General features: G+C 35.2%; 1 protein-coding gene across 1 annotated transcript in view; it reads right to left on the reverse strand.

The window, feature by feature from the left end:
- LOC128169638 (uncharacterized) overlaps positions 1–19,121 on the reverse strand; it is an 84,210-nt gene that overhangs the window by 52,020 nt on the left and 13,069 nt on the right. Inside the window, exon 2 of the mRNA XM_052835750.1 lies at positions 4,638–4,943. Coding sequence (XP_052691710.1) covers positions 4,638–4,943 — 306 coding nt within the window. The remainder of the gene's footprint in view (positions 1–4,637; positions 4,944–19,121) is intronic.

Raw genomic sequence — 19,121 nt, forward strand, 5'->3', positions numbered from 1 at the left:
TTGTTTCTACTTTTACTTTTGTTTCAATGTTAAGCTACGCGCGCGCTGATTGGTCGATCAATAGCTATAGTCTGTCCCAAGATATTTATGCAGCACATTTGAACGATTTTTAATAAAAATACACTTACCTGTGAAAGAAGTGCAATTGAAATAATTAAAAGGGATATTTTCCAAGATAATTTCATTGACACATTATCATCTTTCACTCGGAAAAATTCACAGGAACGAAAACAGATTCCTTACGGAGATTTATAATGGGGAATGTTTACATCTTTTCTCCATTCGGAATACACTCGGAATACATCGCGCAATTTTTCAACGTTATCATCCGGGCTTGCTGCAATACAAAATCTCCGTAGACATCACATTTTTTAGCATTTTATTGAAACCTGATAAGCTAACAGGGGCGTTTTGACTGAGAAATCTTGGAAAATTTTCTTACTTATGAATGAACATCGTTTGAATCCTGAGGTATATATAAATATCAAGCAATTAAGCCAAATGTGAATCCAAAATATCTTGGGACATAGTATAGCCGCGAATTTTCACATTCGATGCTGCCATGTTGTCTGCCATCACCGAGATGATAAAATGAATGAAAATAAGGGAATAAGGCTGTGCACAAGGTAAAAGAAACATTGTCAATGGAGTGTTTACTTCTGGAAAATCCACGTCTAAACAGAGGACGAATATAAGTGAATGAATCGAGTCTCAACACCCAAGGCCACTGCATGCACCATCTGCATGATCATGAGCACGTTTTTGAAAAAGTAAGTGAAGTAATGAAAATATATTCGTTGAATGGCAGTTTAAACAGTTATTGGAATATAAAACGAAAGACTGTGATCTTTTACAATGAGTTTAACAGTATAAGGTCGTCCCTATGACAATGCGGGGTGTCGAATCAAGCAGAAACGCTCGTTATTGACATCGCTGTGATGCATGAACAAATAATTTAAATTTGAAATTTATTTTAATAAACAACGCCAAATTTAGGAAATTATCATTACATAGTGTATAAGTACATTTTTGTGATATTCAGCTATTTGTGTGATATTGTTTATGTGTGAAATTTAATCAGAGAGCGCATACAGGAGTCATAAAAAAGACACAGAGAATGCCTTGAAGAATCCGTGATTAATTGTAACATGACCAGGGACCGTGCAGGGCTTAATTGTGAACTCTATGGTTTGAACTTTGCTCATTGTGAACTTTTGTAAAAGTCCATCTGTGCATACATGTTGTGATCAAACTGCATTCAAGTTTATCGATCTGCAGCAACGAATCATCACCTATCGGTTGAGTACTATTTGTCAAATTTCATTATGGTTTGTTCATCATTTTTGTGTTTATTTTGAAATTTATAAAATGTGTAAAATTTAAAGTTATAATTACTTGTGTCCTTTATCTCTAATTTTGCTGCAACTGTTTAAGTTAAACATCTTTGTAAATCACCAGTAGAAGTTATTTGTTAATTGATTAGTAACTCATTATTAAATGATTATTAATTGTTTTTCTTATGTTGTAATATCTTAATGTTGCTATGTTTATCTGTAAGCTTGCGGCAAATTTGCCACAAACAGTTTGCCAGAAACTAATTTGCATACGAATTCTGAACTTGCTGCAAATTTGCCGCAAACAGTTTGCCAGAAGCTAATTTGCATACGAATTCTGAACTTGCCGCAACTTTGCTGCAAACAGTTTGCCAGAAGCTAATTTGCATTCGAATTTTGAACTTGCCGCAAATTTGCGGCAACTGTTTGTCGCAAATTTGCAGCAAACTCTCTGCAAATTTGCGGCAACTGTTTGCCAGAGGCCTTATATTTTGGTAAGGGTTACTCTATATAGTTTTAGGTAAAAATTTGACACCACATTGTGGCCCCGCCGAAACCCGGAGGGTCATGATTTTCACAACCTTGAATTTACACCAGGTAAGAATGCTTCAACAAAAGTTTTCACTTTCCTTGCCAAATGATTCTTGAGAAGAAGATTTTTTAAGATTTGACTCTATATAATCATATATGTAAAAAGTTGATACTCCATTGTGGCCTCACCCTACCTCTGAGTGTCATGATTTTCACAACTTTGAATCTACACTACCTGAGGATGCTTCCATAAAAGTTTCAGCTTTCCTGGCATAAAGGTTCGTGAGAAGAAGATTTTTGAAAATTTTTCGAAATATTTTTATTATTTCTTATTATCTCCCTTTGCAAAAGGGCGTGGTCCTTAATTTTTACAACTTTGAATTCCCTCAACCTAGAGTGCTTTGTGCCAAGTTTGGTTGAAATTGGCACAGTGGTTCTTGAGAAGATGTTGAAAATATGAAAAGTTTACAGACAGACAGATGGACGACAGACAAAATGTATAGCTTTCAGCTCAGGTGAGCTAAAAAGCTTACTGATTGATTTTTGTTGATTTTTTATATGTTGTGTAAGGTCAAGATCTAGTAAATGAAAGGTGCTTACAGGTTTATGAAATTTAAGACATATTTTTTTTTAATTAATGATGCTTCATAACAATATTTTTGTTTCATAGGGTGTACTGGGGCTTAAATTTTTGGCAAACACATTAAAAAATCATGTTTTAAACAACCATTTTCTATGAAATATGAAGAATAAAAGTACGGTAACAAATCTCTGAGTTTTGTCCATTTTTGACTACCGTATTTTTCGGGGCATATGTCGATGTGGGGCATAGGCCGAATTGCTAATTTTTAGACAAAATTCAAGAAAAATCCTTAGACTAGCCTAATTGGGGGATAAGCCGATTTTCAATCGATGATTACTATAGTGAAAGTATGACCGCTGATTAAGGGTCAGAATATCGATGTAGAAAGTCAAAAGAGTAATTAAAGTTTTTAAATTTGCTTAACATATACATTTCAAGCAATTTTTAAAAATTAATCTGTGTTTTGTGGCTGTTTGGTCTCTTCCGTATTCGTCGGTGTATCGTTGTGTATCGTAATTTTACATAGTGTAAATTTGATTGCAACACCAACCTCCGTGGTTCTGTCTGGTAGAACTTAGTATAATATTTTACCAAACCTTTTATGTTTTATTAATACCTTATTGCTAAATCTCATTTAATCAAGTTATACTTTGAAAGCTACTTGTAAATACGGGGTATGGCGTCCATTAGCTCAACACGTGGTTTCATATTCAAATAGAGTTATCCCCCGTAATCGCTATGAATGAGAAAACGAAATACCAAACATAAAATATTTAATTTGTGTTCTTTCCATTAATTAATTAAATAGTGATTTGTTGTTATGCAGAGAAGTTGTAATGTTAAAAACACAGTTAATGCAATGAAGTGTAACGGTGTACACTAGGCTACGTGCCCCCAGGCTGTGTTTTAGTCACGGGTTTCACACCTTTGTATATACACACGACACCAGAATACCGTTATTTCATCCAACAGAAAATTAATTGTAAAAACACATAGCATTTGATTTATTTTACACCCAAGACCAGTGATTCCTACGAACACAGACATGAAGAATTCACCAAAATTCCGTCATATTACATTCTACCCGGTTTCGTTTTCTTTTTTACTACGCAATAATAGTTTCCAGGGTTCATACACGAACGTGGGAAAAAAATTCTTTTGTTTGGGATTGTAAAGAAATACCTTGTACAGTACTGTACATTTTATTACTCACGATGTCATTACAAAAATTATCAACGGGACAACTATCGAACAATAGTTCAAACGGATGAAAAAAAACCAACCCTCATAATAAATTGCTACAACAGTACAACGGATAAAAACAGTGGATTTTATATTTTACTGTTAAATTTTTTTAACTTTGAGTCTAAAAATAGCCGATCCCAGGGGATAGGCCGGGGCTCGCTCATCGGAGGAAAAAAATACCGGCCTATGCCCTGAAAAATACGGTAATTAAGGAATGAATTCAATATTTATTTGGTTTATACGATAAAATGGTTTGGGGCAGTTTATGCTTTATAAACTGCGAAGCAGCATTTTATATCATATAAAACTAATAAATATTGAATTCATTGCTTATAATTTAATTTTATTTACTCTTCATTGCAGATAAAAACGGTCATTTGACCTTTAAAATGACGTAAACCTGTACAAAATTCAAACGTAACGTCAGGCGTATTGATACGTTTTTGACGTTAGTCTTACTATAACAAAGGCAACATTCTTTATATAATATAAAATAATTTTTCAGCCAATCAGAAAGCGCGTTATAACCAGAATTAAATTATTGAAATATATCTAGAGTGCCTAGAGTCTCTCCAAAAATGGCATTAAGCTCTTGACCTCCTCTTTAAAATGATGTCAAATTGAATATAGGTACCAGGATTACTTTTCCTGTGATTAAATTATGACCTCATAATGGTTCTAGCACCAAAAAGACAATCTGGAATCAATTACTAGATCTTGACCTTAAATATAATTCATAATTCAAATTTCACAAAAATTTCCTTTGTTGCAACTAGTTTGAGGTTAAACTTAATTTTGACTAGACTAGGTATTAGGAACTGAGTGACTCAAATGACAGATAACATTAAAGCCAGTGAATCTAGCTGAAAAATTTCAGGAATAGGTTGTTCATCTCAAAAGCAGTTAACTTGCAAGCTGCCTTAACAGAATAAATGATTACTTACAAAAGATTTTAACTTGAGCATATCCTACATCAGTTCCATCTGTGCAGCTCCAACTTCCCTCTGAAGAAGGTATATTAATATTTGATTGCAATATATCTATGGTAACTGTGGTATTTCCTCCAGCTGTGTTTACTACCAATGTATTTCCAGGTCCTGATACACAACCAACTGGGGGTGGTAAACATGATCCAGCTGTGTTTCCTGATGGATCCCCGATTATAATTGATGTCAAAGATCCTTGTACTGTGCATACAAGGGAAAAATCACTGGTTGTTACAAAGGTATTTTTTGTTGTCAAAGATAATCCTGAAATATAAAAAAAAAAAAAAAAATTTAAAACAATGGGCTGGTAATGATTAGGTGGAAACTATAAAGTCTTAAAACCACAAAGTCTTAATGCTCACCTGAGTACCATAGCCCATATAGACCTGTCAATAAACCTCATATATATACTAGCAGAAAAAAGAAACAGTGCATTATTTAATATATGAAAAAACATTTAAAAATTACAATGAACAAATTTTATTTTTTGTAATACTGTTAACACATGTTTTTCGTAACAACATCTCATAACACATTAATGTCAACGTTGAATAACGTCAATTTCAGCACACTCGAAAGTCACTGATATTTGAAATTGAATTTACAAAATCAATAACGCATGTGACCACCATTTGCGTTCACGCATGTTTGACAGCGACGCCTCATTGATGCCACTAAAGTGTTCAGAAATGCTTGAGGGATGTTGTTCCAGATGTTGGTTAAAGCCTGGCCTAAATCAGCCAATGCTCGATCGGTGATAAATCAGGGGAAACAGCTGGCCAAGGCAAGACATCAACATTCTGTTGAACAAACAAGTCCCTGACTACACGTGCAACGTGTGGCCTTGCGTTGTCTTGCTGCAGAGTGGTGTGATTTTGATGTCTCTGTATGAAGGGTATCACATGATGCTGAATAATTTCATCTCTATAGCGTACGTCGGTGGGATTTCCATTGACAATTTGTAGAAGGGTCCTTCCACGTGTTGATATTCCACCCAACACCATAACGCTACCTCCACCAAATTGTCGACGTTGCACAACACAAGCGTCCTGGTAACGCTCCCCAACGCAACGATACACCCTACAACGGCCGTTACTGCTATCCAAATAAAATCTGGATTCATCAGTGAACAGAATATTGGCCCAGTCCTGTATTCTGAATAGTAGATGTCGTGTGCACCATGCTAGTCTGGCGATACAATGACGTTGAAGCAGTACTCCAGGGCGCAACGCTGGACGTCTTGGTCTGATGTTTTGCTCGCGCAGACGATTATGCACAGTTCTTGGACTAATTGGTCGAAGTTCTTGAATGCAACGGGGAGTCAAACTTGCTGTGGTTGTCCTGTTGACTTGATGTCACACAAGGTCGCCTAGAGTGCGGTCGATCCTGGGTGTTGCCAGATTGTTGAAAACGTCTCCATAATGACTGGATGGTGTCCCAACAGCACGATTACGTTGGTTTTCGTTGAAGTATGGCATGACATAGGGGTAAATTTTGTTGAAACTAAAGTGATTTCCTTAACAAAAAAAGTTTAAACAGATCCTTTACAGTTCTTATTCCAAACAGTATTGGCCCGTAAAACTTGTGCGTACAAATTCTTCAATAAACAACAGGTGCTCACTAACCATGAAAAAGTCTGGAATCACCGACTAAATTGACCACAAACATTTAAAATCCTTTGGGAGGTAAATATAAATGTTTATACATTATTTGAAACAAATTTTTAAACAAAAGGCCCATGGGGTCACATGGCTCACCTGAGCAACAATGGCTTTATATGGGTGTTCAAAGGATATTGTCCCCCTCATCCAAGCACTCCCCCGGATGTGATGGATGAGGGGCATTCTTGGAAGACAGCCTGAGGCTGAGGAGTATCAAGTAGCATTATTTCCTGGCTATTATGATCGGGATCACCCTTCCAAAAAAGCTAAAAACCTACTTGGAAGTGACTTCACATACCGTATAAATAGTGCATCCAATGTGATAAACACTCATAATTTTAAAACCGAATTATTGTGAAATATGTATTTTTATTTAAGGTGGGATAAACACCTGTGCAGAAATTAATCCTACCTTACAAACACATCTCAGGAATTCCTAGGATATCCCAAGAATTCCATAGGATATCCTGACAATCTGCTTTTAGAAATTCCCGAGACTGAGAAATCCTGACATATCAACAGAGGACTTCCTGGGATCTCCCAGGCCTTTTTTCTTACATTATTCAAATCTAACTCTTGCCAGGACATTTGATCTAGAGCCAGGAGTTAAATATTTTAATGAAATTCCCATATCTTCGAACTTTTGAAACAATGTCAGGACTTCCAAAACTATGTTGTTCATAAAGATGGTTTATAATAATGATTTCTTTTCATGAATATATTCTTAAAATATAACTCATTAACAATTGATGAACATACATAAATACAGAGAATACCTGGCAATTATTTAGTTTAAGGTAATGATAATGCATCTGAAAATTTAAATAATTTCAAATACTTTAAATATAACCAGAACTGTCATTTATAGTTTGCATGTATATTTGAACAAAGTATTTATAGACATCTATAATATTCAAGCACCTATATATAAAAGGCATTCTTATTAAAAATATATATATAATAGAATTCAATTATTAATAAATTAATTGACTGGGAAAACTACTGCAATGTCTATTATTATACATATACTTTGCATAACCATCGTTTAAAATCGTGCATAAAATTTGATATAAAATCGGACCAAGCAGCTTTAATAGAGATGTCATTTTAATTATTTTTTTTTTTACTTCAGGCACAAAGACGATCAAGGATTAAGTCATACAGTCTGAGTCAAGAAGAAAAAAAAGTGAATAAGAAAATGGACAAGGACATATAAGAGAGACTGATTTTGAAGAAGGAATAAGAATTCAGCTGAAAAAGTAGTATTTTTCTGTATGGCCCCATCATTTCTATTGCAATTTATTCTGTATGAAATTATATGCATTATAATAAAAAAAAATATTCCAGAAAATCATATTTATTCATAATTGTTTTGCTTCTATCAAATATTTTAAATGTTGATGTCCAAGGATATCCTGGGAATTCCTGGGACATTTTAAGTCTCAGGAATCCTAGGAATTCCTGGGACATTTTAGGTCTCAGGACACCTGGGAATTCTTGGGAATTCCTAGGTTATAATTCCTGGGATTAATCGTGGAAAATAAGGCCCCGTTTTACTAGGACAGTCTTAGGAATTCCCAGGAATTCCTGTCCAAAAAACATCCCAGGATATCTGAGGTAAAATCCTGGGATATCCTAGGATTAAATCTTAGGAATTTCTTAGGATTTCCTAGGATATCTCAGGATAATTCTGCACGGGAAATTCGTCTTTGTCAGTTTGATCCGTTTGTCATGCGTCAATTAACATTCAAACACAATGAACTTTCGTTTTCGAAATGAAATACCGAACCCAAAGTTATAAACTGATTGACGGCGATTATCTCTCTATTTTTATTTTCGTAAATTACTCAAATTTGAAACAGAATTTGCCAATAATTTTTGCAATTTATATTTTCCTTCCCATAAGAATTATTTTTGCAAAATTACGTTGAATTTGACTCAGTAATTCTTCAAAAGAAGATTTTTTAAAATGCACCCCCCTTTTCCCACAGTTTCGAGATTTTTTCCACTTAGAAAAAAGATCGGTCTTTCATTTCTGCAATTTATATTTACCTTCCTATAAGGCTGCTTTGTGCCAAATTTGGTTTAAATTGGCGAAGCGGTTTTAGAGAAGAAGTTCAAAATGTAAAAAAGTTTACAGACGGACAGAGGGACAGACGGACGGACAGACGGACAACGAACAAAAGGTGAACAGGGATCATCAGGATTTCTTCAATCTCCATACAATAATGAGGATGCCCACTTTTATACTGACTTCATACATAGTCAGCTCATGTGTGTCTATTGTTCTCCATTTAAGGGGGATGTGCGGCCATCTTGTACATTTGAGGATAAGAATGTAAACATTTCTTCAACTGGCTTGTTTTTGCCCTAAACTGGCCAAAACTGTTGCCAAAAGATATAAAAGCAACATGTCATTTTGTTTGAAAAGTATGCATACAAGAACAGAACATGGCCTTTTTAATCACTCAGAACGGCTGTCGAACTACGCAGCTACAGACTTATTTTGAAGATTCAAAAAATTGGTGTCCTCTATACAACTATTTGTTTTTATATATGGCATTGCTATTCATGCTAGTCTAATTTTAGTACCATTCTGATAATGTCAGCTCCACCTCTCATGCATATTAATATCAATCTTATGTTTAATCAAAGGCAAATAAGCAAAAATTCTCTTTTTTTGAAAAATGTAATGAGAAAAACATAGAATGAGCTTATTGTATCACAGTCTAAAATCTTAATTCAGGTTGGAAATTAACAAAAGTGATATAAGATTAAAGAAATAAACGCATCTGAAGTGACCAAAAAGGGCCCAAAACCCGGCGCTAAGTGCATGCAGTCATCCTGTGGTGCAGTGGTGTTAAAGAAGAGGTCAAAAATGTGAAAAGTTTACAGACGGACCGACAGAGAGATGACAGACAACAGGTGATCAGAAAAGCTCACTTGAACCTTTGGTTCAGGTGAGCTAAAAAAAAAATCCCCTGCATGTTCATATCATTCAGACCCTCTTGGTTACAGGATTTTTTACAGTCATATCACATGTTGAGTGTTGAGAAGATCTTAAACAACTGTTTATACATGGATTATAAATCAAATGTTTAACCCCTTGTGAGGCCCACATGATTTCCAGGGGCCAGATCCTTAACAATTTTTAAGAATCAATATTATCTCAAAATGCTTTCATATTAGTAAAACCATACATACCTTAAAGTATTTTAAATAATACGCACTCGTGTATAATACGCACCCCCAAAGTTGACCAAAAATGGGGAAAAAACAGCAGGTCCTTTGTATAACACGCACCAAAAAAATGGCAAAATCAAAGGCCGCCATTTCCCAAAAACTATTGATGTTTCATAATAGTTTTATAATCCATTCGCAATTCTTTAATTTTGTGATTGGAACATAGCACAGACAATGAAAATCGACTGCCGCCGTTTTTCTTAATAACTATGGTTATTTAATGAAAATTTTATAATCCAAGCGCAATTACTAAAATTTGTGTCCAAGAAGGGTAGTGGACAATGCACTCGCTTTTCTCCGCTGTGACCAGAGTTTGATTCCGTGATCGACAGTGGTTGCATGTGATAGGGTATAGCGGTTGCCCACTTGGACACATGGGTTCTCTCCGGGTACTCGATATTAGAGTCATTTCTTACAATTTTACTTAAAAAGGATGGCATGATTTACCTGCGTGGTATCAAATATCATTTGACAATTTGTCAAGTTTCTTGTACAACAGCGGAGAAGTTGAAGATTATCATACGTAGAGAAGAACATCAAACCAGCTCTCTGCTTCGAAGTAATTATAATTGCAGATATAAACCAAAACAACATCAAAAGAAATGATTTAATTGATTACTAAAGTAATCATAGTCAAACTCTTTGATAGTTGTTAAAATAACATTGTGAAGAAAAGTATATGTCGTATATCGTCATTATCAAGTTGTACAAATGATCAATGTATTTTTAGCAGTGTCAGAATGTAAAGCACTAACGCTTAACTAGACACGAAGTAACCAAGTTTAATAAAATCAGAATACAGTAAAATTCGTTAAGTACGAACACGGATGAAGCGAATTCTCGGGAATAGCAAAGTTTTTTTGAGTCCCTGGTCAAATTCTTCACAGATCTTTGCAAAATTTTACGGTTTTAACGAATTCGGAAATAACGAATATAGCGAACTGATTTTGAGTCCCATAGTGGTTAATAATAACAAAATTTAACAAATTTATAACAAATTTCTTTACAGTTTAAAAGCTTGCACTACCATTTAGCATAATAGTTTGAATGAATTTATTTTTATATAAATTTTTCGACTAACAATCTGATTTTTAAAGGTTTCAAAGTAATGTAATTTTTATTTTAAGCCTCAATCAGCAAAAGTTATAGTCTGGTGAAAGAAAACATGTTTGTAGTGAATTCACTAAAGTTATTATTACGAATTCGTTATACGGATATAACGAATTACGGATATAGCGAAGTAAATCCATCGGTCCTTAGGACTTCGCGTTAACCAAGCTTTACTGTAATTGCTAATCTTCATGCATGCACTTGAAAACACCCTGTGAAGTCCGAAACAAGACAGGTGCATGCTTCTGACACCGGAAATTGTTGAACAAACATTGACCACGCACCGAGTGAGTCAACAGGTGGCTGCTTCCGTAATGGTGAATACCCTGCGATATTTAAACTTGATTGATGCAAGAAATATACTGTTGAGAGAGGATAAATATTTCAATAAATGGAAATAAAACTAAGAATTAAGTATTTCTGATGCAGTTAATTTAGTATACACTCATACAACTTGCATAACACGCTATATCGGCAGTCACTACTCCTGTAGTATCAACAATCATTGCTTGAAAAAAACACAGGTGCTTGAGGACAGGATCGACCCCCACCCACAAGTATATGGACCCCCGGGACTCTGTTTTGTTTTTTTCAGTTAGATTATCCTTTTATGGCATATTTCTAATCTAATTTATACATTCATTGCCTAAAATTACCTAAAACAAACTTTTTTTTTAAAAATCAGACCCTCTACATATATAACATGCGAGTATCCATTATTGCCGAGTACCCATTATTGCCAATTGTTATAAAAATACCAAGATTTCCGCTATCTATTCATTGTTTTTAGCTACAAGCCAAAATAAATAAACAATTGTAGAATTTTTAAGGTGCAATAAGAGTTGGGAATGAAGAAAATTAACTTCAAACATCTCGGAACTCACTTTAACAAAGGTAAACCTATGGACACATATCACATTTGTATCTGATTCCGCGCGATGACACATGCCACTGAATGTTTTACTTGTAATCCACTTTGATGACAGGACATTTTTTGTTTAGGTCCAAATTCGAAGAATATTTACCTCTGTGTTATGATATTTGACAAAAATAAGCAAGATACCATTTCTACTACACAATATTTAAGAAAGAAAACCGAGCGTCTCCTTGCTTGTAATACGCCTTTCTGTTTCCAACCTGAGGCGGATCAAAGATTTATCCACATGCACCTGCGGTATAAATCAGGTTCTCTACTCCCATATATATTTGTTAAAAACTAAATGCATGATTATAATGTCCATGAAGCCCTCAACCTAAATTGTGAAATTCATGACCCCTATGCAGGGGTTCAGGCTCTAGGGTGGGGCCAATATGGCCATATAGTATAAATGTATTAAATCTTTAAAAAATCTTCTTTACTCACATTTCGGCAAAAAAAATGAATACATGGTCATGATGTTCACTATCCCCTCTACCAAAATTGTGAAATTCATGGCCCCTGGGTCAGGGGTTCAGGACATGAGGGGGGGGGGGGGGGGGGGCAATATAGTGTTAATGCATATAATGTTTAAAATCTTCTTCTCTATTCTCACACATCTGTGTGAAAAACTCACTTCATAATTATGTTTACCAGGAAGTCCTCTACTAAAATTTTTAATTTCATGTCACCTGGAGTATTGGATTTGACTCTAGGGCAGGACCAAAAATGGATGTATAGGTGATTATACATATAAGGCTGTTCAAAATTAATTCTACGTTTAACGTAACCCGCGCGCTTAGGTTTCGGCGAAATTGTCAATTTGAAAAAACAAACAAATCCGGATTTGAAAAAGTCGTTCCGATTTGGGTTTTCATAAAGCGACTGAATTCTACATCCTGCATGAGAGAAAAACATGCTCAAAGATAGCATCAAGGTATTCAGTTTTCATAATTCGAAGAAAATGAGAGTCAACGCCACTATCAAAGTAAAAAAAACATTTAAGAACGAACAATATTGGATCAGACAAACACATGATCGAAGTTGGCAGTAAAAATCTTATTTCGAGATTGTTTAATGTCGTTTGTCAAGTCACAGAGCCTGAACCATGCTGAACCAACTTTCGCCCAAAAAAGCAAAAACGAGGTTTGTTGTATATATATTTATTGAAGTAATCCATCTACAATTGAAATGACTACCCATCTTATTTAACAAAAACTCAAAATGTGTACGGTAAAGTTATTTTTGCATTTTTTTAAGAAGGGAAATCAAAGCTTAAGCAATTTCTTACCACCACTGTACTGAAAAGATATAAAAAGACTTAAAAAATTATACTTTTCTCCATAGACTTCAAGATGTTATAAATGTGTTCCTCTTTAACTTTTGTTCAATTTCAAAGGTGAATGACCCTATAAAATCAAGATTTTAGTGTTTGAACTCACAGTATTTGGTTTTAAATATAATAATTATGGATGTAATACCTTAAAGTGAAGCTATGCATTAAGTCAGCATAATTTACTGATTAAGATAAGAGTTGCTGGCATGATAATGACTGCAAACACCTTTCATTTGAAATGTATCTACATTTTTAATAACATGTTAAGGAATAATAATTCATTCATTCATAATATATAATAGGAAGAAACTAACAGGAGGCCCCACTAAAGTGGAAGAACGGAAAGAAGTGGAATACACTTGTAGGGTGGCGGTTATATAAAGAACCCTGTCTTGAGTTCTTAGAAGTAGGTACAGTGACTCTTACAACACAACTCTGATATGTTAAATGTTAAAGGTGTCATTATTAAAATGTATGAAATAATGTCATTATTTTGATTGTAGATAATCTGTGAGTCACATGTGTTGCGCAACATTTTCCCTGAAAAGAGAAAGTTTTCCCTTAGCTAGCTATGTTTGTGTTGATGAAAATCCATTGGATGTACCACTTGATGTGCTTGCAAGAGACTCCACTTCTCGTCCAGTATACATGATTACATGGTGTACCCACAGAAAGGATATTAACATTAACATTACACAAATGTATTTGCTTAGAAAATGCAAAAATTAACATGGACTGAATCCTACCATATGTATTACCGTATTATCAGTAATTTTTACGTGCTGCTAATTTTGGCGAGTTTTATAAATCCGTAAAAATTAAACGCGTAAATTTTCACAGAAGTAAACAAGAGGCCCATGGGCCACATCGCTCACCTGAGGAACAATAGGTATGATAAAATCAGCTTAATGGAGTCATAATACAAACTATCTGGACAATGTACAATAATACATGTAGATCCTGTATAAATAAAATCCATTTTTCCCCCTGGATATTCTTATGTTTATAATCATTAGTCCCTTTTCTAACAGGCTCATTTTATAGTCATATCACATTATGAGTATTGCAGTTATCAAAAAGATCCTTAATAATTGTTTATATATGGGATATAAAGCTACATCAAACTCTGAACCTTCTTGTGAGGCCGAAGAATTGTCCTGGAGCCAAAGTCTTAACAATTATAAAGAATCATCTGGCTGATTAGTTTCTGAGAAGATTTTAAAAGATTTACTCTATATATTCCTATGTAAAACTTTAACCCCCCCCCCCCCCCAATGTGGCTCCACCCTACGCCCAGGGATCATGATTTTCACAACTTTGAGTCTACACTACCTGAGGATACTTCCACACAAGTTTTAGCTTCCCTGGCTGATTAGTTTCTGAGAAGAAGATTTTTAAAGATTTACTCTATATATTCCTACCCTACCCCCAAATTCATGATTTTCACAACTTAGAATCTACACTACCTCAGGATGCTTCCACACAAGTTTCAGCTTCCCTGGCTGATTAGTTTCTGAGAAGAAGATTTTTAAAGGTTTACTCTATATATTCCTATGAAAAACTTGGACCCCCATTGTGGCCCCACCCTACCCCCGGGGGTCATGATTTTCACAACTTGGAATCTAAACTACCTGAGGATGCTTCCACACAAGTTTCAGCTTTCCTGGCGGATTAGTTTCTGAGAAGAGGATTTTAAAAATTAACTCAATTGATATATTCTTATGTAAAACTTCGACCCCCATTTTGGCCCCACCCTACCCTCGGGGTCATGATTTTCACAACTTTGAATCTACATTACCTGAGGATGCTTTCACACAAGTTTCAGCTTTCCTGGCTGATTAGTTTTTGGGAAGAAGATTTAAAAAGATTTACTCTATATATTCCTTTGTAAAACTTCAACCCCCTATGGTGGTCCCATCCTACCCCCGGGGGTCATGATTTTCACAACTTGGAATCTACACTACCTGAGGATGCTTCCACACACTTTTCAGATTTAATGTCTGATTAGTTTCTGTGAAGAAGATTTTAAAAGATTTACTCTATATATTCCTATGTAAAATTTGGACCCCCATTGTGGCCCCACCCTACCCCCGGGGTCATGAATTTCTCAACTTGGAATCTACATTTCTTAAGGATGCTTCCACACAAGTGTCAGCTTTCCTGGCTGATTAGCTTCTGAGAAGAAGATTTTTAAAGATTTACTCTATATATTCCTATGTAAAACTTGGACCCCCATTGTGGCCCCACCCTACCCCTGGGGGTCATGATTTTCACAATTTGAAATCTACACTACCTAAGGATACTTCCACACAAGTTTCAGCTTTCCTTGCTGATTAGTTTCTGAGAAAAGATTTTTAAAGATTAACTCTATATATTCCTTTGTAAAACTTCAACCCCCTATGGTGGTCCCATCCTACCCCCGGGGGTCATGATTTTCACAACTTGGAATCTACACTACCTGAGGATGCTTCCACACACTTTTCAGATTTAATGGCTGATTAGTTTCTGTGAAGAAGATTTTAAAAGATTTACTCTATATATTCCTATGTAAAATTTGGACCCCCATTGTGGCCCCACCCTACCCCCGGGGTCATGAATTTCTCAACTTGGAATCTACACTTCTTGAGGATGCTTCCACACAAGTTTCAGCTTTCCTGGCTGATTAGCTTCTGAGAAGAAGATTTTTAAAGATTTACTCTATATATTCCTATGTAAAACTTGGACCCCCATTGTGGCCCCACCCTACCCCCGGGGGTCATGATTTTCACAACTTGAAATCTACACTACCTAAGGATACTTCCACACAAGTTTCAGCTTTCCTTGCTGATTAGTTTCTGAGAAAAGATTTTTAAAGATTAACTCTATATATTACTATGTAAAACTTCGAGCCCCTATTGTGGCCCCACCCTACCCCTAGGGGTCATGATTTTCACAACTTGGAATCTACACTACCTGAGGATGCTTCCACACAAGTTTCAGCTTTTCTGGCTGATTAGTTTCTGAGAAGAAGATTTTTAAATATTTACTCTATATATTCCTATGTAAAACGTCGACCCCCTATTGTAGCCCCACCCTACCCCTGGGGTTCATGATTTTCACAACTTTGAATCTACACTTCTTGAGGATGCTTCCACACAAGTTTCAGCTTTCCTGGCAGATTAGTTTCTGAGAAGAGGATTTTAAAAATTAACTCTATTGATATATTCTTATGTAAAACTTCGACCCCCATTTTGGCCCCACCCTACCCCCGGGGGTCATGATTTTCACAACTTTGAATCTACATTACCTGAGGATGCTTTCACACAAGTTTCAGCTTTCCTGGCTGATTAGTTTTTGGGAAGAAGATTTAAAAAGATTTACTCTATATATTCCTTTGTAAAACTTCAACCCCCTATGGTGGTCCCACCCTTCCCCCGGGGGTCATGATTTTCACAACTTGGAATCTACACTACCTGAGGATGCTTCCACACACTTTTCAGATTTAATGGCTGATTAGTTTCTGTGAAGAAGATTTTAAAAGATTTACTCTATATATTCCTATGTAAAATTTGGACCCCCCATTGTGGCCCCACCCTACCCCTGGGGTCATGAATTTCTCAACTTGGAATCTACACTTCTTGAGGATGCTTCCACACAAGTTTCAGCTTTCCTGGCTGATTAGCTTCTGAGAAGAAGATTTTTAAAGATTTACTCTATATATTCCTATGTAAAACTTGGACCCCCATTGTGGCCCCACCCTACCCCTGGGGGTCATGATTTTCACAACTTGAAATCTACACTACCTAAGGATACTTCCACACAAGTTTCAGCTTTCCTTGCTGATTAGTTTCTGAGAAAAGATTTTTAAAGATTAACTCTATATATTACTATGTAAAACTTCGAGCCCCTATTGTGGCCCACCCTACCCCTAGGGGTCATGATTTTCACAACTTGGAATCTACACTACCTGAGGATGCTTCCACACAAGTTTCAGCTTTTCTGGCTGATTAGTTTCTGAGAAGAAGATTTTAAAAGATTTACTCTATATATTCCTATGTAAAACGTCGACCCCCCATTGTAGCCCCACCCTACCCCTGGGGTTCATGATTTTCACAACTTTGAATCTACACTTCTTGAGGATGCTTCCACACAAGTTTCAGCTTTCCTGGCTGATTAGTTTCTGAGAAGATTTTTAAAGATTTACTCTATATATTCCTATGTAAAACTTGGACCCCCATTGTGGTCCCACCCTACCCCCGGGGGTCATGAATTTCACAACTTTGAATCTAAACTACCTGATGATGCTTCCACACAAGTTTCAGCTTTCCTGGCTTTATGGTTCTTGAGAAGAATAATTTTGAAAATTTCTCGAAATTTTTCATTAATTTCTAATTATCTCCCCTTGAAAACGGGTGTTGCCCTTAATTTTCACAACTGTGAATCCCCTTTGCCTAAGGATGATTTGTGCCAAGTTTGGTTGAAATTGGCCCAGTAGTTCTTGAGAAGATGTTGAAAATGTGAAAAAATTACAGACAGACGGACAGACAGATGGACGACAGACAAAATGTGATCAGAATAGCTCACTTAAGCTTTCAGCTCAGGTGAGCTAAAAAAAACACTGCACGTAAATTTTCTACATCCTACGTATGAGAGTAATGTCATGACCTTCAGCTCAGTCTTTGACGGCTGTACATGTAGGTATATTTGAGAGTTTTTGGTCACGTGGTGATAACAGTTCAGATCTTCCTATTCAGTCTTGAGTATTTTTTAAAACTACGTATAATGCCACGTTAGTAGCTAGATGTCTTTTTTGGTTGGGAGAGAAAGAAAAAGAGCGAGAAAAAAAAATTGAAATGGAGTTGTCTTTCTTTTTTTCCCGGTAAATCGCACTGAGACAAGCACATGGTGTACATCAATGATGATAACCAGATAAATAGGAGTAAGTAAAGTGTATATCACATATGAAATAAAGGTAAAATGTATAAACACAATCATAAATACTAGATGCTGTCATTAGACAGTAATACCTGCACCAAGTGTTTGCCCCTAAATAACACTGTTTTGTACCAGTTTAATTATCAAAGGCCGGAACGGCCACAAAGGCGTCGAGCTGACATTTTCTTTTATATAGATTTATAAAATGATACAGGATCAATAATTTTAATTTTTGTCCTAATAGCCGTATATCAAATAAATTGAAATAATTCATATAAGAATAAAAAAGTAAATGATTTGTTTTGTGTGCTTTAAAAACAAAAATCAGTATATTTCCTTATAAATTAGTTTGTGATGCGTTTATAATACAGAAACTCAACATGGTTACAAAAATCAAAGACATTTCAAAGTTTAAAATCAAAGGCCAGAACAGCCACATAGGCGTCAAACTGCCATTTAATTCTTTTATATAGAATGATATCAATAATTTGAATTTCTGTTAATTTAATATTTGTATATCAAATAATTTTAGACATAGAATAGAGAAGTATATGAGTTATGTTTTGTGCTGCTTTAAAAACAAAAATAAGTTTATTTTCTTATAAAATAGGTATTGGTGCTTTTACAATCCAATAACTCATTATGGTTACAAAATTCGAAGAAATTTCAAAGATCAAATAAATTATTTTCTTTAAACAATTTTCACAGGTTCATGATTTTAATACATTAACAGTATGTCCCCAATTAAAATAATAAAACATACTTTTATTTATTTCAATTCCCGTTTAAAACCAGATTCCCTATGGTACGGTTGTTTACAAACAAATCCACAACACGTGCTATCTAAAATGCTCGACCAGACCAACTAAATTATCGTGTTTATTTTTAGCAACAAAATCACTAGATACGTTTATCGCTTACATTTATTTTGAAGACCGTGCCCGATAACAAATAAAGGACTATGTGCGGTATGGTCAAATATCTGCCCCCGATTTCAACCAATTTTTAAATAGTATCGTATGAAAATGAAATCTTCACAAATCATTGTAAAGAGAATGTCTATAACTTTAATCTTGATTTTAGTCATCATTGCTCACTCGCTGTTTATCGATGACGTCACTTAAATGACCTAATTCCCGCAAATTTGCAAACAAATGAAAATATTCTCATTTTTGCTCTATATTTTGCATTGGGAAGTATAGAGCGCAGGTCTGCTCAAGTGCGATTTTAACATATGTTTTTTTTCAGATAGTTATACATAT

This window comes from Crassostrea angulata, unplaced genomic scaffold (genome assembly GCF_025612915.1).
Source record: "Crassostrea angulata isolate pt1a10 unplaced genomic scaffold, ASM2561291v2 HiC_scaffold_164, whole genome shotgun sequence".
Lineage (NCBI taxonomy): Eukaryota > Metazoa > Mollusca > Bivalvia > Ostreida > Ostreidae > Magallana > Magallana angulata.